Below are 24,130 nucleotides of genomic sequence, written 5' to 3'. Positions count from 1 at the left end.
CAACCCGGTCTATCTCTCACTGTATGGCAGCTAAAGACATACCAACAAAGGGACAATTACGACTCATTGTGTGAAAGATCCAATCACTGGCTGAGGCGGGTCATGGCTGCAGCCAGTGATTGGTTGAGCAGCATTCACACCCATTTCCTGCTGTGATGATACAGGAGCTGTGAGAACCGCAATAGCTGGGGATCAGTAAGATGTGAGAACCGCAATAGCTGGGGATCAGTAAGATGTCCATACGTTTTGTTATTGGGGATCAGTAAGATGTCTATACGTTTTGTTATTGGGGATCAGTAAGATGTCTATACGTTTTGTTATTGGGGATCAGTAAGATGTCTATACGTTTTGTTATTGGGGATCAGTAAGATGTCTATACGTTTTGTTATTGGGGATCAGTAAGATGTCTATACGTTTTGTTATTGGGGATCAGTAAGATGTCTATACGTTTTGTTATTGGGGATCAGTAAGATGTCTATACGTTTTGTTATTGGGGATCAGTAAGATGTCTATACGTTTTGTTATTGGGGATCAGTAAGATGTCTATACGTTTTGTTATTGGGGATCAGTAAGATGTCTATACGTTTTGTTATTGGGGATCAGTAAGATGTGAGAACCGCAATAGCTGGGGATCAGTAAGATGTCTATACGTTTTGTTATTGGGGATCAGTAAGATGTCTATACGTTTTGTTATTGGGGATCAGTAAGATGTCTATACGTTTTGTTATTGGGGATCAGTAAGATGTCTATACGTTTTGTTATTGGGGATCAGTAAGATGTGAGAACCGCAATAGCTGGGGATCAGTAAGATGTCTATACGTTTTGTTATTCTTTTACAGCGTGTGCAGCCCCTGGACAACATTTTTCTTGCGCTGGACTACCCCTTTAAATGTTAGCACACAAATTGAGGTCTAATATACATATAGGAAGCAGACAGCAGTTTAGTAAGGACAGAGGGATTTGGGTCAAAAAGGGGGACTGTTCTCCAAAAGAGGGACATGTGGGAAGCATGGCTAAAGATATAAACCATATCTTTTTTAAAGCTGACAAAGATATAACTTTAGAAACTGGGTCGGGGATGAGATTTTCCTGAGTTTCTAAAGGCTCTATCTCCAGCTGTATGGCAGCTAGCACTGTGATACCAGTCTTGGTTTGAAGCCTGGATTGTCAGCTTTATCTGGCCTGAGATACAGTGCTTAGTAGCAGAAGGTATCTCAAGCCTTCTTGGCTACTAATAGGAAAATTATAATTGCTGGTACAAATTAGGCTACTTTCACACTACCGTTCAGAGCGGATCCGTCTGGGGTCTGCCCAGACGGATCCGCTCATATAATGCAGACTTGGGATCCGTTCAGAACGGATCCGTCTGCATTATATTGTAGAAAAAATTCTAAGTGTGAAAGTAGTTCAGACGGATCCGTCCAGACTTTACATTGAAAGTCAATGGGGGACGGATCAGTTTGAAAATTGAGCCATATAGTGTCAAATTCAAACGGATCCGTCCCCATTGACTTACATTGTAAGTCTGGACGGATCCATTTGCCTCCGCACGGCCAGGCGGACACCCGAACGCTGCAAGCAGCGTTCAGGTGTCCGCTTGCTGAGCGGAGCGGAGGCTGAACGCTGCCAGACTGATGCATTCTGAGCGGATACGCGTCCACTCAGAATGCATTAGGGCTGGACGGATGCGTTCGGGACCGCTTGTGAGCCCCTTCAAACGGAGCTCACAAGCGGAGCCCCGAACGCTAGTGTGAAAGTAGCCTTAAACACCAGCATGACCTCCCAGTGGTAATACCAAATAGACAGCTTGTGGTTTATCGTCAAGGTGGCAACCTTAGGTGTGTTTGGAGGAAAACTTGCTGATGACTTCAGGGCATGACCTTATACTGAAGACAAGCATGAGTAGACAGTTAGGTCTCATGCACACAGGCATATAACGGCTCTGTAGGAACTCCACAGGCTCTGTAGGAATCTCCAAATCAGACTGCCTAATAGTAAATTTGTCTTAGTTGTCCATAGCAACCAATCAGAGCTCAGTTTTCATTTTTTCAGAGCCCTGAAGGAACTAAATGGTGAGCTCTGATTGGTTGCCATGGGTAACTAAGACTGATTTATTATTCAGTTTGATAAAAGTGGCCTATTGTGTCAGAAACACGGTGTTCTCCCTGGAACAGCGAATAGTGATTCTGGAAGGCTATGTGCGAAGCTTTGCCGACAAGTAGGGACAAAGCCACCAGCCACACGTTGTATTCAGAGTCTGAATAGTATTATAATAATGTATCGTTCATCTTGTCGTGCTATCGCTGGAGGTGGGCCACCCTGTACTTCTGTAATGGCTTCGCTGTGTTATTCATTTTCCATCAGGATTTTGGTATTTTGTATCTATGTAAACCACAATGGGGGACCCCATTATAACTCACTGGGATATATGCGGATTTGTAGGACTCCATTAGGGCTATAAAAGATCCAGTATGAATTTGTTTCCTCCCACTGGCTTCTAAAATGACCATGAGTTTTTTTTTCTCTTTTTCTTTTTTTTAACGATATGGGGCATTTATCAAAACTAGAGATATTGGAGGAGTTGCCCTTACTGAAATGTCACAGGATTATCATTTTGTTACTATCAATAAAGCTGCTACAAATAACAGCAAAAAATAAATAAATCTGAAACCAAAACGAGGCGCGGAGCGCACCAATGCCGGAAGTAAACAAGTTGAGGTTCTTTTAGAAAGAGTCGCGCGGTTCACGTGGTTTCATGGCTGATGTGCCGGAGGACGCCCCGCAGCGTGAGTGAGGCGGGCACCGGGAGCTCTGCGGTCACTGGTTCAGCGTGGGTTAACGCGTTGTGTTTTTTTTTCCACAGACTGTCCCGGCACGGAGAGCAGTGATGCGGGGAAGAGCTCGGCCTGTCAGGGGTGTCCCAACCAGGCAACATGCGCCTCCGGGGCGGCGGCAGGACCGGACCCAGGTGATGAACTCTTCCCTGTCTGTGTTGTAGCAGTGTGGTCCAACCTACTGCAGAACTACAAGGCCCAGCATGGGGAGTTGTCAGGGCATGCTGGAAGTTGTAGCTCTGCAACGTTTCCGTTTCGTCCTCATGCATTCTGACTGGAAAGAGATCAGGATGCATCAGGATGTCCCGGCAGCATTCTGTTATGTGTCCGGTCATAAAGACGGATCCATCACTAAAAACAATGGCTACTTTCACACTCGCGTCATGGACGGATCCGTTCAGATAATACAACCGTCTGCATCCGTTCAGAACGGATCCGTTTGTATTATCTGTAACATAGCCAAGACGGAACCATCTTGAACAACGTTGAAAGTCAACGGGGGACGGATCCGTTTTCTACTGTGCCAGATTGTGTCATAGAAAACTGATCCGTCCCTTTTGCAGACATCCCAACCTGCAAAAACTCATTTCAGGGAGGTTTTCATTTTTTTTCTTTCACTAACTTTTTATTACATTTTCCAAACATATGCAGTATCTGCACACTTTGCTCTATGGTGTGGAGGACTGGGCTCATTACCCTGCCCCAAATTATCATATTTATGTATATGATTAAAGGGATTCTGTCACCACCTATAAGTCCTGTGAGCTAAACATCTGCTCATGTCCAGGGTAGCATTCTGATTTCTAAGGTGGCCTTATAAAAGCTATTTGTGGCTTTATTCTGCGGAAAAACAGGTTTTACTAACCTGTCAATCATTGAATTAAGGTGCCCAAGCAGGGGAGGTCTGTCCATGCATGGTGCCCGGCCGCATGCATCGCCGTTCGTGCCCAGCGCCGCCTTCTACTTCTCAGTGCCGCCTCTCCCTCCCCCTCCTCCCGCTTTGAGATCCCGTGCGTGCGCACAGGCTCAGCCTGATGCGCCGTTGCGGACTGCTGGCATTCTTCTTGCACTGTGCGCACGTGCCGAGAAGGGGACACTGCTACAGGTTGTCGGAAAGATTTACTGCGAGTAAACTAGAGATGGGAAGTTCGGATCTTTCACATGAATCGGTTCATTCGCTGAGCTGACAAGAAACAAGTGAACCGAAGCTTAGGTTGCACAATGCGCATGCGCGGATGCTTCGATTCACTCGCTGAGTCGGCTCTTGGTCTGAGTCAGGAAGTTTATTCTTTAAAACCCTGTGTGTAATTATCTACCCCAATGTAGGAAAAAAACAAGCATCCAGGGGGTTTGAATTTAACACTGGAGTAAATAATATAATTAAAATGGAGGGTTAAATGTGTAAATGTATTTTCAAAAAAATGCATCTCTCTCAATAGTTATATAGCTACTGAATGAGACAGAAGGGATGCCTTTAACATATAGATCTCCTTGAGAAGCCAATTTGACCCTAAAGGGTTAATTCAACCTGTAATGTAAACTCTCTGTCATCTGTCACTTCTCTTATCTCTCTGCTCTGCTATCAGTAAACCAGGGATATATTGTCTCACATGTGGGTGTCAGGGAGCCACTATCTAATAGCGGGAGACTCCCTGAACCTCCGGGAGACTTGAGATCCCTGCCATTGACTTACATTGTGTGCCAGGACGGATCCGTTTGGCTCAGTTTCGTCAGACAGACACCAAAACGCTGCAAGCAGCGTTTTGGTGTCCGTCTCCAAAGCGGAATGGAGACGGAACGGAGGCAAACTGATGCATTCTGAGCGGATCCTTTTCCATTTAGAATGCATTAAGGCAAAACTGATCCGGTTTGGACCGCTTGTGAGAGCCCTGAACGGATCTCACAAATGGAAAATAGACTAAGGCATCCGTCACCCATTGACTTTCAATGTATTTAATGACAGATCCGTTTTTCTCAGTTTGGATTTCACACAACCACATCTGAACAGAACGGATGCATCCTGATGTGTAAAATCAAAATGGATCCGTTTAATTCCGGTATTGAGGTCATTTGCTGGATCTCAATACCGGAATTAACAACTCAAGTGTGAACGTAGCCTAATGCGGCAGTTTTCACTAGGACATGTAAATGGTGTACTTTCTTCTAACCAGTTACTTGCAGTAGATACATGAAGGTATACAGACAGGTAATATGGCTGACTGCCCATTTTACAGGGCCACCCCTCCTTACTACTGTAACAGATGTCTGGATTTGTCATAGTGACAAGTGCCCCTCTGATCGGGGCAAGAGGTGTGTAGAGATTCAGAGAAAGCTTATCTGCACATCACCCAAACCCCACAGAAGGAAGAGGCTCAGCCAGACGGCCCCTTATTTCAGCATTTGGAACACCACTGATCAAGACCTCTGACGTGATGGGACTGTGACACGTCAGAACTTTATTAACATGATAGGTATTAGGGATGAGCGACTCGATTAAGGATGCCACATCATGCGGCTGTCCTCCATTCATTTCTATGGGAGCGCTGAATATAGCCGAGCAGTGAGAAGTCCTATAGAAATGAATGGGGAGTGCACCAAACAAGCGCGGCCACTACTCCCTTTACATCTATAGGGCAGTCCCCCAGAAATGAATGGAGGGCGGCGACGCATGCCCAGGACTCTGTTCTAGGACATTGGGGGCATTTGCTAGCAATGTGCCACCAATACTTGAGATGACAACAACCCCTTAAAGGGAGTCTGTCATCAACATTTCACCTTTGTAACCCTTCCCATAGGCTTCTAGCATCCTTACAGTTAATAAAAATGTTACCTTTAGAATCAATCCTGGACTTATAAAACCGGCAAAAAACATCTTTGTAGCATATGCAAATGAGGGCTCGCAAGTGCCCAGGGGCGGCGTTACCCTCGTAGGTGCCCTGCTAGCTCAGCCTTTTCTTCGCTTCCCCCCCTGCCCCTTCCTTCCCTCCGCCCGCCCATCCTTTCCCTCTGACCGTTTATCTACTAACTTGTTTTTTCGCTGAGATCCCGCGCCTGCGCACTCAGTCTGTCGGCCGGCGCATGCGCACTGCGATGCCCATTCCTTGTACGGCGTCACAGTAATTAATGCGCATGCAGTGCGCATGCGTCGGCCGACGGACTGAGTGCGCAGGCGCGGGATCTCGGCGAAACAACAAGTTAGTAGATGGGCGGTCGGAGGGAAAGGATGGGCGGGCGGGGGGAAGCGAAGAGAAGGCTGAGCTAGCAGGGCACCTACGAGCGTAACGCCGCCCCTGGACACTTGCGAGCCCTCATTTGCATATGCTACAAAGATGTTTTTTGCCGGTTTTATAAGTCCAGGATTGATGCTAAAGGTAACGTTTTTATTAACTGTAAGCATGCTTGAAAGCTATGGGAAGGGTTACAAACGTGAAATGCTGATGACAGACTCCCTTTAAATGTGTGTATTCACAGATTGTGGGTCCGTGGTGACACCACAGAAGCATGCCCTGTTTTGTCTGTACTTACAGATCCCTCACACACATTATAGTCTATAGATCCGTGGAAACCACAGACATAACGTGGGCGCCCATCCGGGTTTGGTCTGTGGCTTTCACAGACCATTAGTAGCAGCTGCTTTGGAAACTAATATTCAGCCTAGCAGTGTCTGTTGATACATAGACCAAACGCAGGTTCTTCACAGATGGACTGCTGTGTTTGCATGGCCACCGATCGGCTGTTTCAGTGTAGCTATGGTGCTGGGACAACACGGCTACGTCCACTGTGTAGTGAATGGAACTGGTCATTACGGCAGTGCTCCCAATCTCTTCAATGGGGGCAGTGCTGTCGGAACCAGCTTCGTCCAATACACAGTGGATGGAGCTGTGTCGTTTTGCACTGGAAGTCGGCTACATTGAAACATCTGATTGGCGGGGGTGCGGGCGTCAGACCCTTGCCAATCCTGGAGACAGGCCACCACTGGTAAAAACTGGACAACCTTTTTATGTCGTATGGGTACGTTCCTCCATAACCTCTGTTTGCCCCATTGGATCTTTATTTCCATTAAAGGTCTTGTCTGGTTCAGACTACAAGAATTCTGATTTGGTAGAGTTCCTGGTTCAGAACCTCAGGGTGGATGGCATCTGTCTCTAATGGACCCATTAAAGAAGCACTCCCACAAAAATGTTAGTTCTCTGACCTTTTAAGCCGTAGTGAAGGTAATCTTTTTTACCAGTGACTGTACTTGTGAGTTATAACCTCCCTTCTGCCCCTCAGCTGTGTCAGGTGACCAACACTCTGACTCTCCAGATTTTGTGTGGAATGAATGGAGAAGTGACTGACTTCCTGTCCGGTGTCAGCTGGAGATCAGGGGGTTGGTCACATGACACAGCTACAATTAGAAGAGAGGGGATAGCTCTGATGAGAAGATCACATTCACTACAGATGACATCATGCTCCCTTCTAACCGTTCAGTGAATAACGATTTTTGTGGGAGTGCTTCTATAAAAGGGTTTTCAAGGATTTTCTAACTGATGACCTATCCTCAGGTCATCAGTATCTGACCTTACAGCTGACCAAGCACAGCGCTGTACATTGTATAGTGGCTGTACTTGGTATTGCAGCTCAGCCCCATTCACTTCTATGGGACTGAGCTACTCCTAGGCCGTGTGACCGATGAACATGTCATCACTGGCTTAGGAAAAACTGAGAAGAACGTGGCGCTGACAGGAGCACAGGGGCCTTCTCTAACAGCTGATCGTGTGGACCCCCACCAATCAGATACTGACGACCTATCCTGAGGATAGGTCATCAGTAAGAAAATCTCAGAAAACCCCTTTACTTTCAATGGGTGGCATGCAATGCTGTGTTTCCCCTGTGGTGGCGCTGCAGTATTTCCCCCAGATTACAGCTGACCGTTGTATGGAATCAATGGTCAATATCAGACATGTATGGCATCTCCACAGCCTCTGGCTCCCGCATCCAGGCCCTAGGAGGTGCCCGGGTTTACAGAAACAGCCCAGCATGCTTTGCTACACTTTTTCATAATGCCCAGAACTCACAGCCCATTGGGTTTGTCTGTTCTTGTAAACCCAGCCACCTCTCACAGGACAGGGTCGGGAACCTTTTTTTTTTTTTTTAGAGATAGGTGAGCGTCTCAGAAGTAGGACCTGCTCCTGTTAGACATTTACATCCTGTGGATATGCTATAAATGAGATGAGAATACCCCTTTAACTGAATTATGAAGAGGATGGAAACCTCATGCGGCTGATTCCTTTTGTCCCATGGACACTTCTGCTACTGCAAATGGGAGACTATGTACCTCCATTTTGGAATTGATTCATGGTGAATGGGCCCCCACAGACCACGTAGGGTTTTTGCGTGTATCCGGTACCTTCTATAACCAGGCTGGTGGTTTGCCCACGGCCATAGTGGCACGTTCCATTCTGCTCCCTCACTATATATTCCAGCTTGCTACACTGTAGGGAATTGCCATCCCCCGTCCAGAGAGCCTAATATTGTCCCATTTCATATTCCATTTTTAGCAATAGAAGAAATCAAAGAAAAAATGTCATCCGTGAAACACAAGATTCTGGTTCTCTCAGGAAAGGGAGGAGTTGGGAAAAGCACATTTAGTGCACATTTGGCTCATGGCTTGGCGGAAGAGGAAGATAAGCAGGTAAGATCATATGTATGTCTTCTAGCTTCTAGAATGTAAGCAATGGCGTTTCCACTCACAGTGGAAGAGACTGAAATCCAAACTGCACTCAAATACCTTTTGCCTCTTTATTTCATTATCCTGTATACCCCCTTTCTGGCCTCCCCTGCTCTGACAGGATCACACAGCATGATACTGATTTATAATGCCATGTAACCCTTAGGCCCCTTTCACACGAGCGAGTATTCCGCGCGGATGCGATGCGGGAGGTGAACGCATTGCACCCGCACTGAATACTGACCCATTCATTTCTATGGGGCTGTGCACACGAGCGGTGATTTTCACGCATCACTTTTGCGTTGCGTGAAAATCGCAGCATGCTCCTCTTTGTGCGTTTTTCACGTAACGCAGGCCCCATAGAAATGAATGGGGTTGCGTGAAAATCGCAAGCATCCGCAAGCAAGTGCGGATGCGGTGCGATTTTCACGCACGGTTGCTAGGAGACGATCGGGATGGAGACCCGAACCTTATTATTTTCCCTTATAACATGGTTATAAGGGAAAATAATAGCATTCTGAATACAGAATGCTAAGTAAAACAGGGCTGGAGGGGGTTAAAAAAAATAAAAAATCATTTAACTCACCTTAATCCACTTGCTCACGATGCGGGCATCTCCGTCTGACTCTTTTACTGTATAGGACCTGTGGAGAGCATTAACTATAGTTTAAGGACCTGGGATGACGTCACTTCGGTCATCACATGGTACGTCACATGATCTTTTACCATGGTGAATCACCATGGTAAAAGATCATGTGACGTACCATGTGATGACCAGTGCGAGTGCGGATGCAGTGCGATTTTTTTTTTTTTTCACGCATGGTTGCTAGGAGACTATCGGGATGGGGACCCGATCATTATTATTTTCCCTTATAACATGGTTATAAGGGAAAATAATATCATTCTGAATACAGAATGCATAGTACAATAGGGCTGAAGGGGTTAAAAAAATAAATAATTAAACTCACCTTAGTTCTCTTCTGTCTTCTTTGCTGTGTGCAGGAAAAGGACCTGTGGTGACGTCACTCCGGTCATCACATGATCCATCACATGATCTTTTACCATGGTGATGGATCATATGATGACCGGAGTGACGTCACCACAGGTCCTTTTCCTGCAATCAGCAAAGAAGGAGACAGAAGAGAAGCCGGGCTGCGTGATCAAGTGGACTAAGGTGAGTTGAATCTTTTTTTTTTTTTTTTTTTACCCCTCCAGCCCTTTTTTACTATGCATTCTGTATTCAGAATGCTATTATTTTCCCTTATAACCATGTTATAAGGGAAAATAATACAATCTTCAGAACACCGATCCCAAGCCCGAACTTCTGTGAAGAAGTTCGGATTTGGGTACCAAACATGCGCGATTTTTCTCACGCGAGTGCCAAACGCATTACAATGTTTTGCACTCGCGCGGAAAAATCACGCATGTTCCCGCAACGCACCCGCACCTTTTCCTGCAACGCCCGTGTGAAAGAGGCCTAAACGTGGATAGTGACTCTGATTCTGTGTACCCGGATCTGTCCGATCCTGAGGTTAGTTCAAAATCGCTTCATTTGGATAAAGGTAATGAGTATAAAATGTTCTTATTTAATCCGGATGATATTGAGGAACTTATTAAAGCAATCAGAGCAACTATCCAAATGGAAACTCCTAGGAAACCTAAATCCGTACAGGAAGAAACTTTTGGAGGACTTGGGGGAGAGACCTGGATCAGTATTTCCAGTGCCTGATAATGTGCAAAAATTAATTAAAGCAGAATGGCAGAAACCAGAAAAGGGTTCCTTTATTCCCCGTGGGATTAAAATGCGCTACCCTTTTGAGGAGGAGGATTGCACTAATTGGGAAACTATCCCTAGGGTTGACGCACCTATGGCGAAAGTTGCTAAGTGCACAGTGCTTCCCGTGGAAGATGCGGCCCAGCGAAAAGACCCCATAGACAGCAAAGCGGAGAGCCTTCTAAAGAGAACCTGGGAGGCCATGGCAGCATTATTGAAGCTGGGGGTAGCTGCGACTTCTGTGCCCACACTCTAAATGTCTGTCTAGAACAGTTGGAGCTTCATCTAGTAAATAAGACCCCGGGGGATCAGATATTAGGTAGCCTCCCACTACTAAAGATGGCAACCAGTTTTTTAGCAGATGCCTCAGCGGAGTCTGTTCGCCTTTCTTCCCGCACGGCAGTACTATCCAATACCATTCGGAGAGTACTTTGGTTAAAGGCCTGGTCGGGGACATGGCATCTAAAAATAAGCCAATTTCCTTACCCTTCCACAGTCAATATGTGTTAGGTCCAGACCTTTACAAGATCTTGGAGAATGCCACTGGTTTCCGGAGGACAGGTATCGCTCCAAGACCCAATTTTTTCGTGATCAAAAAACAAGGGAAAGGAAAGGCAGGGAGGTGGAGCTCTGCAAAGGGGGGGGGGGGGGGAAGGGTGAAGTTTCCTCTTTAATCCCAATAATCCGGGGGGGGGGGGACACACTCGGCTCCTTTGTAGACATCTAGGAGCAGACCATGTCAAATCCTTGGATAATCAACATAATAAGAGAAGGGTACCAAATAGAACTTCACTCCCCCCCCCACTTAAAAGTTTGTGGAAACTCTTCTCCCTCCTGGTCAACAATCCTGCCTAACTTCAAGCATAGCAGAGATTGTGCGATAGAACCTGTCCCTCAGGTAGAACAGGGCAGGGGTCATTATTTCAGACTCTTCATTATAAAAAGCCAAATGGGAAATTCATGACTATAATAAATCTAAAATCTCTAAACAAATTTGTGGTCTACCTAAAGTTCAAGATGGAGACAGTAAAGTCAGCGGTAAAGTTAATTCGGAAAGGGCCGGTAATGGCCCCACTAGACCTAAAGGATGCGTATTAACACATTCCAATCTATCCCAGATCCAGGTACCTTCTTCGGTTTGCAGTCCCACCAAAGGGTCACACTCATCATTTCCAGTTTACCTGTCTCCTTTTTGAAATCTTGTCAGCCCCCAGAATATTAAGCAAAGCCATAGCGGAAGTGGTGATAAGCCTCAGACAGCAGGGCATTCTAATATTCCCATACCTAGACGACCTGTTAATAGTAGCAGACAACAAAGAGCTTCTCCAGGTTCATCTACAGACCGTCATGTCACATTTTCAGACCTTGGGATGGATGATAAATTGGGAACACTCCAGTCTGGTACCAGAAAGTCGCAAAAAATATTTCTGGGGACTTTGCTAGATTCCCATCTTCAGAGATAGTTTCTCCCTGCTCAAAGAATTTAGGCTTTACAGTGCCTTGACTTTTTCCGTATTTTGTTACATTACAGCCTTATGTTCAATGTTTTGTTAATCTGAATTTTATGTGATGGATCAGAACACAATAGTCTAAGTTGGTGAAGTGAAATGAGAAAAATATATAAATAAAACCATTGTTCTGAAATAGAAAACAGAAAATTGGCACGTGCGTATGTATTCACCCCCTTTGTTAGGATGCCCATAAAAAGCTCTGGTGCAACCAATTACCTTCAGAAGTCACATAATTCGTGAAATGATGTCCACCTGTGTGCAATCTAAGTGCCACATGATCTGTCATTACATATACACACCTTTTTTTTTTTTTTTTCAACACCTAAGCAAGAGGCATCACTAACCAAACACTGCCATGAAGACCAAGAAACTCTCCAAACAAGTAAGGGACAATGTTGTTGAGAAGTACAAGTCAGGGTTAGGTTATAAAAAAAATATCCAAATCTTTGATGATCCCCAGGAGCACCATCAAATCTGTCATAACCAAATGGAAAGAACATGGCACAACAGCAAACCTGCCAAGAGACGCCCCCCCCCCCCAAAAAAACTCACGGACCGGGCAAGGAGGGCATTAATCAGAGAGGCAGCACAGAGACCTAAGGTAACCCTGGAGGATCTGCAGATTTCCACAGCAGAGACTGGAGTATCTGTACATAGGACAACAATAAGCCGTACGCTCCATAGAGTTGGGCTTTATGGCAGAGTGGCCAGAAGAAAGCCATTACTTACAGATAAAAACAAAAAGGCATGTTGTGCAATGGCGAAAAGGCAAGTGGGAGGAAGGTGCTCTGGTCTGAGGAGACTAAAATTTAACTTTTCGGCCATCAAAGAGAACGCTATGTCTAGCGCAAACCCAATACATCACATCACCCAAAGAACACCATCCCCACAGTGAGACATGGTGGTGGCAGCATCATGCTGTGGGGATGGGACTGGGAAACTGGTCAGAGTTGAAGGAAAGATGGATGGTGCTAAATACAGGGATATTCTTGAGCAAAACCTGTACCTCTCTGTGCGTGATTTGAGGCTAGGACGGAGGTTCACCTTCCAGTAGGACAATGACCCCAAACACACTGCTAAAGCAACACTTGACTGGTTTAAGGGGAAACATGTAAATGTGTTGGAATGGCCTAGTCAAATCCCAGATCTCAGTCCAATAGAAAATCTGTGGTCAGACCTAAAGGGGTCTTCAGTTTGTTTAAACTGGTGATCTATCATCTGGATAGATCATCAGCATCTGATCGGCGGGGGTCCGACACCCGGGACCCCCGCGATCAGCTCTTTTAGAGTGCAGCGGCACTCCACGAGCGCCGCGGCATTCTCACGGTTTACCGCAGGCCCAGTGATGTCACGACTAGTATCAACTGGCCTGGGCGGGGCTAAGCTCTGTTCACTTAAATGGAAACAGTGAGAAGGCCGCGGCACTACTGCCAGCGCCGCTGCCTTCTCAATGTCACGGATGGTGTACAGGAAACAAGACAATGCAATACAATAATGACTCACTGGATTCACAACTAAGGAACAAAAGGGAGACCCCTACATGAGACCTGCCACTCTCCCTAATTGCTCAGCCTATGCGAACACCCCAAAGGTGGATGGGCGCATATCCACGTACCTCGGCTATCTAATACCTGAAGACCCTACAATAGTGAGGGGACACGACCACCGGCTCCCTACACTAGACACGGAGGGAGTCAGGGTCACCTGAAAATCCAGCAGACAGAAAATCACAAATAAAGGAACAGCACTTATCTTGCAGAGGACTGAGAAATAGAAACAGCAAGCGCACACACACTCCAGGAAGTTGTATAAGCCGCAACCTAATGCATCATGGGAAGCATCAAAGGGAAGCAATCAGTCCAACTGCATGACAGCTGAGATAGACTAACGAGATGAGGAACTTAACCAAAACAAAGAAACTCAAGGAGGAGGATCTGGAAAGCTCCTGTCAGAGCTTCTCAACTGTCTGGTTGTGACACTCAAACAGCTGATCGGCATGGATCCGGGGTGTCGGACCTCCGCCAATCAGATGCTGATGATCTATCCAGAGGACAGATCATCAGTTTAAATAAACTGCAGAACCCCTTTAAAGATTGCTGTTCACAAACCATCCAACTTGAAGGAGCAGAATCAGTTTTTCAAGGAGGAATGGGCAAAAATCCCAGTGGTAAGATGTGGCAAGCTCATATAGATTTATCCAAAGCGACTTGGAGCTGTGATTGCCGCAGAAGGTGGCTCTACAAAGTATTGACTTTAGGGGGTGAATAGTTATGCACATTGATTTTTTTTTTCTGTTATTTTGTCCTATTTGTTGTTTGCTTCACAATAAAAATAAAATAAAAAAAAACATCTTCAAAGTTGTGGGCATGTTCTGTAAATTTTAAATTATGCAAATCCTCAAACAATCCATGTTAATTCCAGGTTGTGAGGCACCAAAACACAAAAAAAGTCAATGGGGGTGAATACTTTTGCAAGGCACTTTAAAAGACAAAATACACCAATTCCAGAAAAGGCCAGTATGCTCAATCAGGGAAGGCATAAAGATTTTAGGAACCCTGTCCTCATGTATACCCGCAGTAGCTTGGGCCCAGGGAAGAAAAATAATTTTTTGCAGAAAGATCAAACAGGAAGACCAGGAGAGGCTGGTTTGGACCAGGAGAGGCTGGTTTGGGTTTAAGATCCCTAAGCCAGGAGGATCCTTTTCTTCTGCCCCAGAGCCACAACCTGCTGACTCGGGGTCTAATTTGCCTTCCACATCTCAGGATCCTAAAATTGTCGGCGTGGATTCTGAGGAATCCATCCTACTCAGATTAGGCTTATCTGAGAAGGTAGTGAAGACCCTACTAAACAGGAAAACTAATACATCAAACGCCTACTTAAAAGTATGGAAAAAATTTGCTTCTTGGAGCGGAGAGAGATTCTGTCAGTCATCACCTAATATCCTTCTCATCCTGAAATTCCTGCACGAGGGTCTAGACTTGGGTCTAGCACCAAATACTCTTAAAGTTCAGGTCTCGGCTCTAGGTGCCCTGTACAACACCTGTCTCACTGACGTGCCTTGGGTAGTCAGGTTTTTTTTAACTGCAGCCGATAGGATTAGGCCTACAATAAAGAATCTGGTAGCTCCTTGGAATCTAAACACAGTTTTATTAGCAGTTTCGTCTTCTCCTTTCATGCCTTTAGAATCTCTATCCTTTAAATGGCTCACACTTAAAGGGGTTGTCCTGGTTCAGAGTTGAACCCGGACATACCCAGAATTTCACCCAGGCAGCCCCCCTGACGAGCATCGGAGCAGTTAATGCTTCGATGCTCTACTTTGACCTGCACTGAATCGCGCAGGGCAAAGGCATTTTGTGGAGTTCCGGTAACGTACCAGGCTCTCCTTCGGGCTGCCAGGCTAGAGGCTTCCTCCCAGCAGTGAGCCTGGTGACATCATCAGAGTCTGTGACGTCACCGAACACACTGCTGGGCGGAAGCCTCTGTCCGGCAGTGTGTTATAGTAAATAAGATCCTGCGCAGGACAAGGGAGAGCATCGGAGCATGAACTGCTCCGATGCTCATGTCAGGGGAAGGGGGGGGGGGGGCTGCCTGGGTGAAATTATGGGTATGTCCGGGTTCAGCTCTGAACCCGGACAATCCCTTTAAGACCATTTTGCTAGTAGCCATATCTTCAGCTAGACGGGTCTGTGAGCTCCCAGCCCTTTCCGTCCAACAACCTTTTCTAAGAGTTTTTGAAGATAAATTGGTCTTCAAACTAGATCCCAGTTTTTTACCGAAAGTGGTTACCTCCTTTCATAGATCCCAAGACATTGTGATACCGTCATTTTGTGCCAATTCTACAAATGACCAGGAAATGGCAATCATAATTTAGACGTCAGACGTTCAGTCCTATGGTATCTTGAGGTCACAAAAAATTGGAGAATAGATAACAATCTTTTTGTTCAGTTTTGCGGGCCAAATAAGGGAAAAAGAGCAGCAAAAAGTTAAATTTCCCGCTGGATAAGAACAGCTCTTACTGAAGCATATAAGGCAGTAGGAAGGGAGGCCCCTACTTCTCTTAGAGCTCATTCTACCAAGGCTGTGGCAACCTTCTGGGCGCAAAGATCTTCGGCATCCTAAAAAAGAATTTGTAGGGCTGCTACCTGAAAGAGGGCCCATACTTCCACAAAGCACTACAAGTTTGATGTGTTTGCAAGTGAGGATATGGCCTTTGGACGCAAAGTCCTATATACTGTAGTCCCTTCCTAGAAAATATTTTCGTTGTTACTTCTCAGGATGTGCTGTCATGGAGACAACTGGGGAAATGAGCATTACACTCACCGGTAATTCGGTTTCCTGGAAGTCTCCATGACAGCACATATGTCCCACCCTTTTTTTTTTTTTTTCATTTATCTATTTATTTTTTTCTACGTCAGTTAACCTCTTTATCCTTGTGTCCGTTGAAAATACACTGGTGGTGGAGGGAATTTAAGTTTTTCCTGTCTTATCAGAGGAAAGTCAGACTCAGGATGTGCTGTCATGGAGACTTCCAGGAAACCGGATTACCGATGAGTGTAATACTTATTTAATCCACAGGGAGATAAGTAACAGTAGAAATGTGACTGCATTCTGACGTTTCGCTCCTCTTGTGGACTTTGGTCACAGAGTTACTATAAGTTACTATAAGAAGGAAAAAAATAAATGACAATCTTGTATAATTAAATGCACAAGGTCAGCAACTTAAATGACAGATCTAAATGAAATACAAGGTATAGAAAGAAAAACAGGTATTAATAATGTATTACAATATTACAGTATGAATCCATATATGCGGGTTACACAGTGGATGTAAGTCAGCAGCATGTTATATACATATATTTGTATACAGAACATGGCGAGCAATAACGAGAATCTACAGCTATATCGCATGATCAGTGGCTGCAGATGATTAGCCATGTGTGCCAAACAGCAATAATATATGACAATATATAACACATGGTAAAATGGAGCCAAATAACTGGTAGATCACAGGGAGGTGAGCAGTCCTAAATCGTGAAGGTACTTGTACAAAAGGTGAGCATAATGTGAAGGGGGGGGGGGGCGCAACCCCAGGAGCCGGCTGTGGAAGCTTACCAGAGGGAGTCAGAAGTCCCCGTGGGACAGCAGTGAGTGCTGCAGGGAAATGGCGCAGGTAGCGCTGAGGTAGGAGGAAAATACCGGCGCTCAGCGTTTAAGACCGGTCAGAGCACCTGCACAGTAGTGTGTAGCTGCACTGTAAGAGCTGGGCAAGGGCGCATGCATGGCTACGTTGCAGTGCTCGGGCTGGGGCACATCTGCTTTCTGCAGGGGGACAATGATGGGCACAAATGTAGGAATGAGTCTCATAATGAGAATGTACGAGACAGAAAAAAACGGAAATGAGAGAGTAAAAAGAGAAAAGAAGCAGCAATATGATAGAAAGATAGTCAGGGGGAATGAGAGTGAGTGAGTAAGAGAGCAAAAGAGGATGAGAGAGAATACATTAATATAGAGAAGAGATAGGGGGGGAAAGGGAAGAGAGTGAATACAGGAATATAGAGAAAGACAATGCACATTTGGTGTCTACAGCTCTGGAGGAGGCTCAGACATATGCTGGGAAACTAAATCCTGTTGCAGACATCTGCTCGTGGCATTGTACACCAGGAGATATTGTAAACTTAGAGGGCTCGTTCTACAAAAAATATCCCACCTGCTGTTTGTCTGCCTTTTTTCCTTCCACCTCAGTAACATTGCTGAGGTGGTCGCACATGCTCAGTTCCATAATTAAACTGCACACCAGATGGATCTACTTGTAGAAGCTGTGGTTTTTAGAGGGAGAAAACTGCAGCAGGAAGGGCATGCCCCCCTGAGCTGTCAGCTTAAAGAAAAGCTAACAGAGCAATTGGAACAATGAATTGGGAGATCTTCCTTTTTTTTTTTTTTTCTGGAATCTTCCTTGGGCCTGATGAACAGTGAATTTCCTGGTAACAGACTCCATTTAAAGGGGTTGTCCACGTTCGCAAACCTTTTAGCCTGACCCCCCTCAAATCATCGGACCTGCAGAGGGAATCATACCTACATGCTCCCCACTGATGAGTTCTGGCTCTTTCAATGCCCCACTGACACCTTCTGGCCCCCTGTGCCAACATCTGGTTTGATGGGAGAGGTCACATGCGCCCTTACGACCAACGGCTGGCTGCAGCAGTGATGTATCCCCTTTGCGTCACATCATTGTGTCACATGACTCCCATTCAAACAGGATGTTGACACGCGGGACCGAATACAGCAGAACCCAGGGGCAGGTAAGAATGCTTTCCTCCCCAGGTCCAGCGTCATGGAGGCTAAAAAAGCCCAAAGCATGGACAACCCCTTTAATTTACATTTCATTCTAAATTGAAAACTATAAGGGTGGAATTAGTCTTAAATGTTAAAATTTTCATTTGAATCGGAACGAAACATTGAAATGTGATAATATTTAGGTGCGAGCTTTGGACTGTTCACTTCCCTCTGTTTTGTGGCCTGCATCCAATTAGTGATTTATTATATTTTTTTCTTTCTATGATTTTGCTAAATTATTTTTTCGGTGACAGAGGAAACCCAAGTTTTAGATCCCATCTGTTTCCTGGGATTATTAACATCTCGCTGCTGTATTGTCTGCCTTTCTCGTCAGTAAATATCCTCGATTTATATAATAGTGTGTAACATTTGCATGGGCTCTGCGTCACACGTACAGACTTCATCCTTCCACCCTTCTGGAAAGTCAAAATGGCTGCCAATATCTAGACTTATGGGATTAAACTGTTAATAGTTGCATCTTCCTGTTTGTCATGGACATTTACATTCGTCGGGAAGTGTCCAGATACCTTCATTCTTTAGGGAGCACTTGCGCTGAGCATTGCATACACAGGAAGGTTCACTCTTCTGGACATGTGCTCCACCTTGGCCAGGGTATTTACATGGATGCACGGATTTCAGTCTAACCTTTAATTATTTCAGTAAGCAAAACCAGCTATTATGGGGGCCTAATGGCAAATATCGAAGGAAGTAAGGACCGGACTGTTGGATTTTGGCATGTCCAATCCTTTTGTTCTCAGAGAGACACTTAAACTGGTGCCTTCCCACGCTACATTTATTCTTTCAGAAATTTTGGCAACGGCGAACCCGTTCCATTCACTTGACTGGGGCTTGCAGAAATCCATTTGCTTGCTGCCCCATTCAAATAAATGGAACTGATTCTCCGTTGCGTAAATTTCTGTAACAGAATCCTCCCTATGCCACTAAGCTGCCACCAGAGGAGTCTAGCAGCTGCTTATTTCCCTCTGCCCATTCAGGACACCTGTATGTAGAGGTTTAGAGAGATAGGCAGAGTATGCCTGACAGGTATTGCAAGTGCAAGCCCACCCCCCACTTTACTGGACCTGTAAAGGGAAGATTACTTACCTGCGTCCTGGCACCGGCTTCCGGCCTGCAATGCTCCGTTGGGCTCCCTCGATATAAATATCCGGTTTGAAGCCGATGACCGGCTTCCCTTACGTCATGACAGATGGTCACATGACGCATGGGGATCCAGTCTCTGCCACGGCCATTGATTGGCTGCGGTGATGTCAAACCAGGTGTTTACATCAGGGGAGCCCAGCGGAGCATTGCAAGCCGGAAGAAGAGGCTGGGAGCCAGTGCCAGAAAGCAGGTAAGTAATCTTCCCCTTACAGGTCCAGTAGGGAGTTTTGCAAAAAAAAACATTCTTGCACAACCCCTTTTAAAAGGGTTTTCCAGCAATTTTCCCAAGTTGGGTACCGCTAGGACCCTCATTGATCACATGGATGGGATCCCCGAAATTAATGGAAAAGCAGTTTGAGCACGCTTACTGATGCTCTTTTTTTTTTATACAGTACAGACAAAAGTTTGGACACACATTCTCATTCAAAGAGTTTTCTTTATTTTCATGACTATGAAAATTGTAGATTCACACTGAAGGCATCAAAACTATGAATTAACACATGTGGAATTATATACATAACAAAAAAGTGTGAAACATCTGAAAATATGTCATATTCTAGGTTCTTCAAAGTATCCACCTTTTGCTTTGATTACTGCTTTGCACACTCTTGGAATTCTCTTGATGAGCTTTAAGAGGTAGTCCCCTGAAATGGTTTACACTTCACAGGTGTGCCCTGTCAGGTTTAATAAGTGGGATTTCTTGCCTTATAAATGGGGTTGGGACCATCAGTTGCGTTGAGGAGAAGTCAGGTGGATACACAGCTGATAGTCCTACTGAATAGACTGTTAGAATTGGTATTATGGCAAGAAAAAAAGCAGCTAAGTAAAGAAAAATGAGTGGCCATCATTACTTTAAGAAATGAAGGTCAGTCAGTCAGCCGAAAAATTGGGAAAACTTTGAAAGTAAGGGCTATTTGACCATGAAGGAGAGTGATGGGGTGCTGTGCCAGATGACCTGGCCTCCACAGTCACCGGACCTGAACCCAATCGAGATGGTTTGGGGTGAGCTGGACCACAGAGTGAAGGCAAAAGGGCCAACAAGTGTTAAGCATCTCCGGGAACTCCTTCAAGACTGTTGGAAGATCATTTCAGGGGACTACCTCTTGAAGCTCATCAAGAGAATGCCAAGAGTGTGCAAAGCAGTAATCAAAGCAAAAGGTGGCTACTTTGAAGAACCTAGAAAATGACATATTTTCAGTTGTTTCACACTTGTTTGTTATGTATATAATTCCACATGTGTTAATTCATAGTTTTGATGCCTTCATAGTCATGAAAATAAAGAAAACTCTTTGAATGAGAAGGTGTGTCCAAACTTTTGGTCTGTACTGTATTTCTACCTGACCTGCAAGAAATGGCCATTAGCTGTATTCTGCCATTTACAGTAGTACCATAGAGATGAATGGTGTGGCAGTGCGCCGCTCCGTTCATTTCAGAGGACCTTGCAGAGTACGGGACCCCAGCTTTTGTGATTAGTGGAGGTCCCAGAGTAAGGATCGTCACTGATCTAATAGTTATTGAATAGCTTGAAATTGCTGGGATACCCCTTTAATGTAATCTTTCCCTGGGTGAAGGAAAGCCCAGCTATTTCTCTGCCCGACATGTAAATAAAGTGGATGACTATTTTACAGAAAAAGTGCTAAGTATTAAACACATTTCTGGCATGTTTCTGATATATTTTCATTAAAGCAAAATCCACCTTGCTGGCCATACTAGCTCGAATTTCAGCAGTTGCCATGCACGTGCAGTGTAAAATATATGCTAAAAAACGCATATGCTTTAACCACAAATTAATTTATTTTTAATATACAGTTTTTAACAGTGTGGCTTTTTACAGGCAGAACCTATGAAGCTTTTGGCTGCATGCCCCACTACCACACTGTATGTGGATACACCCTTAAAGAGAACTTATCGGGAGATTCATGCTCCCGAACAGGTTCCCTCATTACAAAATGCTGTGTTTTACTATTAAAATGCTGTGGTGTTTCAGAGAAAACATTGTATAATGATTAGCCAGGGATGGGAATGTTTTACAGTGCATTCTAGGGTACGGGAATAAATGGGCTTAAACAATGGCTAGGTAAATAAAAGGTTTACTAAGCAGTGATTAAAAAAAAAAAATACATTTACAGATAAGGAACATACAGTAAAGAGACAATTACTTAAGCTAGATTTACATGGGCCAACTGAGCGGCCGATTATTGGGAAGGGAATGTTCCTTCCCAACAGTTGGCTGCTCGTTCAGTGAAGGAGAACGTTTACGTGCAGCGATCTCCTTCACTGTATGAGGACAAGGGATCGCTATTGCTGTCCCTCGTCCTCCTACAGAATCATGTTTTCTGAGCAGAAGATCGCTGTTTAGACAGCACAAACTGCTGCCCAGAAGCCATAATCGGTGGTGCCTGCATGAACGATAGGATCACTCGATGAACGAGCGTTTTGCTCGTTCATCGGGTGATCGGCGGCACATTAACATGGCCAGATTGTCAGGAACTACTTCGTTCGCGATAGTCTGCCCGATTCTCGGGCCTGGTAAATGCACCTTTAACCTGCAATCAGTGGGCAAGCTCCTGCTGTCGGCTAATACCCAAAGATGGTGAATACAGACATCTTCATTGGCTTCTATCAACTAGGCTACATCAACACGACCAAATGTACTTTATGGTCTGAAAAATACAGAAGATGTCCATGTTTTTTTTTTTTCAACCCATGGACTTCAATGCTTACGTGGTCTGCATTTTCAGCCTAAGAATAGGACATGTTCTCTTTTGTGGAATGGACATAAGGATGCGGAAAACACACAAATGATCCGTGTGCTTTCTGCATCCATATGTCCGTTCCGCAAAAAGATAAATGCAGACCACAGACCCATTGAAGTAAGTGGGTCCACAAAAAATGAATGCACCACGCATGTCATCTGTATTTTGCAGATCTGCGTTTTCCGGACCGCCTATTACATATGGCCATGTGAACGTACACTTACATGTAGAGAACTTTTGTACCCTAGCGCCCCCTGGTGCTTCCAGTGTATCGTGGAGCACACGTGTGCAGTGAACTAAGCCCTGGGGAACGCGGCCTGCTCACACATCTGTTAACTACATTACAAAGAAATAATTAAAGAGAGAGAACTACTAAAATATACCTACAACACAGAGAAGAAAAGTCATCTGGGCATCGCCGATCAAACTTCTCCGTGCCTGGCTTGACTAGATTGACAGGTTTCTCCCTGTTTAGGGAGTGACCTGTCAGTCTAGGTGAGCTGGGCAGGGAGCTACCCAGATGACTCTTTCACTTTCCTGCTCCTTTCTAAATTGTGGGGGTCACTTACTATCCAGAAATACGCCTATTTTAGGCATATTTCTGGCACAGATTGCAGCACAAAATCTGTGACTTTTCCCTGCTCATGTCTAAAAAAAAGAAAAGTGGCCCGGAAGGCCCGTCTAATTCATCATTTTCTACACCTGTTTTAGGTGTAGAAAATGGTCTGGTGCCTCTTCATAACGATTCTTTTTATAGGTCTCCATTAACCTCTACCCGCAAGTAGATGAACCCTTAGGATACCGGAGGTTTTTTCATTTTTGCGTTTTTCTTTTTCTTTTCTATTTTCCTTGAGCCTTTTTAATATTTATGTTCACATAGCTGTATCAGGGCTTAGTTTTCGCAGGACAAGTTGTACTTTCTAATTCCAAATGGGGTGGAATTGGGGGGAAAAAAACGCAATTCCTCCGCTGTTTGATGTTTTTTTTTTTTTCCACGGCTTTCAGTTTGCGGCAGAAGTGACCCATGCCCATCATTCTCTAGGTCAGTACGATTACAACGATACCACATATGTATAGGTTTTTTATGTCTAAATAGTGAAAAAAAATATTTAACTTTAGCTGTGTGGGGGCTCCTTTTCTATCTAGTTTTTGATACCATTTTGGAGTGTGTGTGACTTTTTGATCACATTTTATTACATTTTTTGGGTAAGAGAAGCAATGAAAAATTGCCATTTTGACTCTTATTTTTCACCATATTGGAAAAATATTTTTACATTTTAGTATTACAGGCGTTTTTGGTTGCGGTGATACCCATGATATATATATTTTTTGTTTATGTATTTATTTTTGTATTATACAGAAAGGGGGGGGATTTAAAAAAAAAATTATATACCGTATATACTCTAGTATAAGACGAGTTTTTTTGGCACATATTTTTGTGCTCAAAAAGCCCCCTCGTCTTATACTAGAGTCTAGGTCTGTATTATGGCAACTTACATTGCCATAATACAGACCATGACATGTTGTTGGGGGCCGGAGAAGCTGTTACTTACCTTTTTACAGCTGCTCCGGTCAGCTCCCAGCACGTCCGCGCGGCACCTCTGTTAAGCTCCCAGTAGGAGCGATTTGGCCGACCCGAAAATGCCGTGATTATATATGAAGGGGCCCTGCTCACATAACTGGCTTTGTGTGTAAAGTATTTTACTAGTGTGTGAAACAATCTCTCTCCTATTGATAACAGGTCCAGCCTCTGTACTCACTTTCACGATGAATGCACTGCAGCGAGCGGCCCGGCCGGCGCGTGACTGACGTCACTTAGTAACGCTCCTGCTTCCTGAAGTGGGAGGAGCGTTACTAAGTGACGTCAGTCACGCGCCGGCCGCTCCGCTAGCTCCCGCTTGCTGCAGTGCATTCATAGTGACAGTGAGTACAGAGGCTGGCCATGTTATCAATAGGAGAGAGCTTGTTTTACACACTAGTAAAATACTTTACACACAAAGCCAGTTATGTGCGCAGTTTAGGACACATGAGGGGACACATAGGGCCATGAG

At 44.9% G+C, this 24,130-nt stretch overlaps 1 protein-coding gene across 1 annotated transcript in view; it reads left to right on the top strand.

The window, feature by feature from the left end:
• Window positions 1-2,668: 2,668 nt before the first annotated feature.
• The window catches only part of NUBP1 (nucleotide binding protein 1), an 81,677-nt gene continuing 60,215 nt past the window's right edge, over window positions 2,669-24,130 (top strand). The window contains exons 1-3 of the mRNA XM_040440481.1: window positions 2,669-2,786; window positions 2,864-2,968; window positions 8,375-8,508. Coding sequence (XP_040296415.1) covers window positions 2,756-2,786; window positions 2,864-2,968; window positions 8,375-8,508 — 270 coding nt within the window. The 5' untranslated portion in view covers window positions 2,669-2,755. The remainder of the gene's footprint in view (window positions 2,787-2,863; window positions 2,969-8,374; window positions 8,509-24,130) is intronic.

Source organism: Bufo bufo, chromosome 7, assembly GCF_905171765.1.
Source record: "Bufo bufo chromosome 7, aBufBuf1.1, whole genome shotgun sequence".
Taxonomy (NCBI): domain Eukaryota; kingdom Metazoa; phylum Chordata; class Amphibia; order Anura; family Bufonidae; genus Bufo; species Bufo bufo.
The sequence above is the reverse complement of the archived record's forward strand: the minus strand, read 5'-3'. Positions and strand labels throughout refer to the sequence as shown.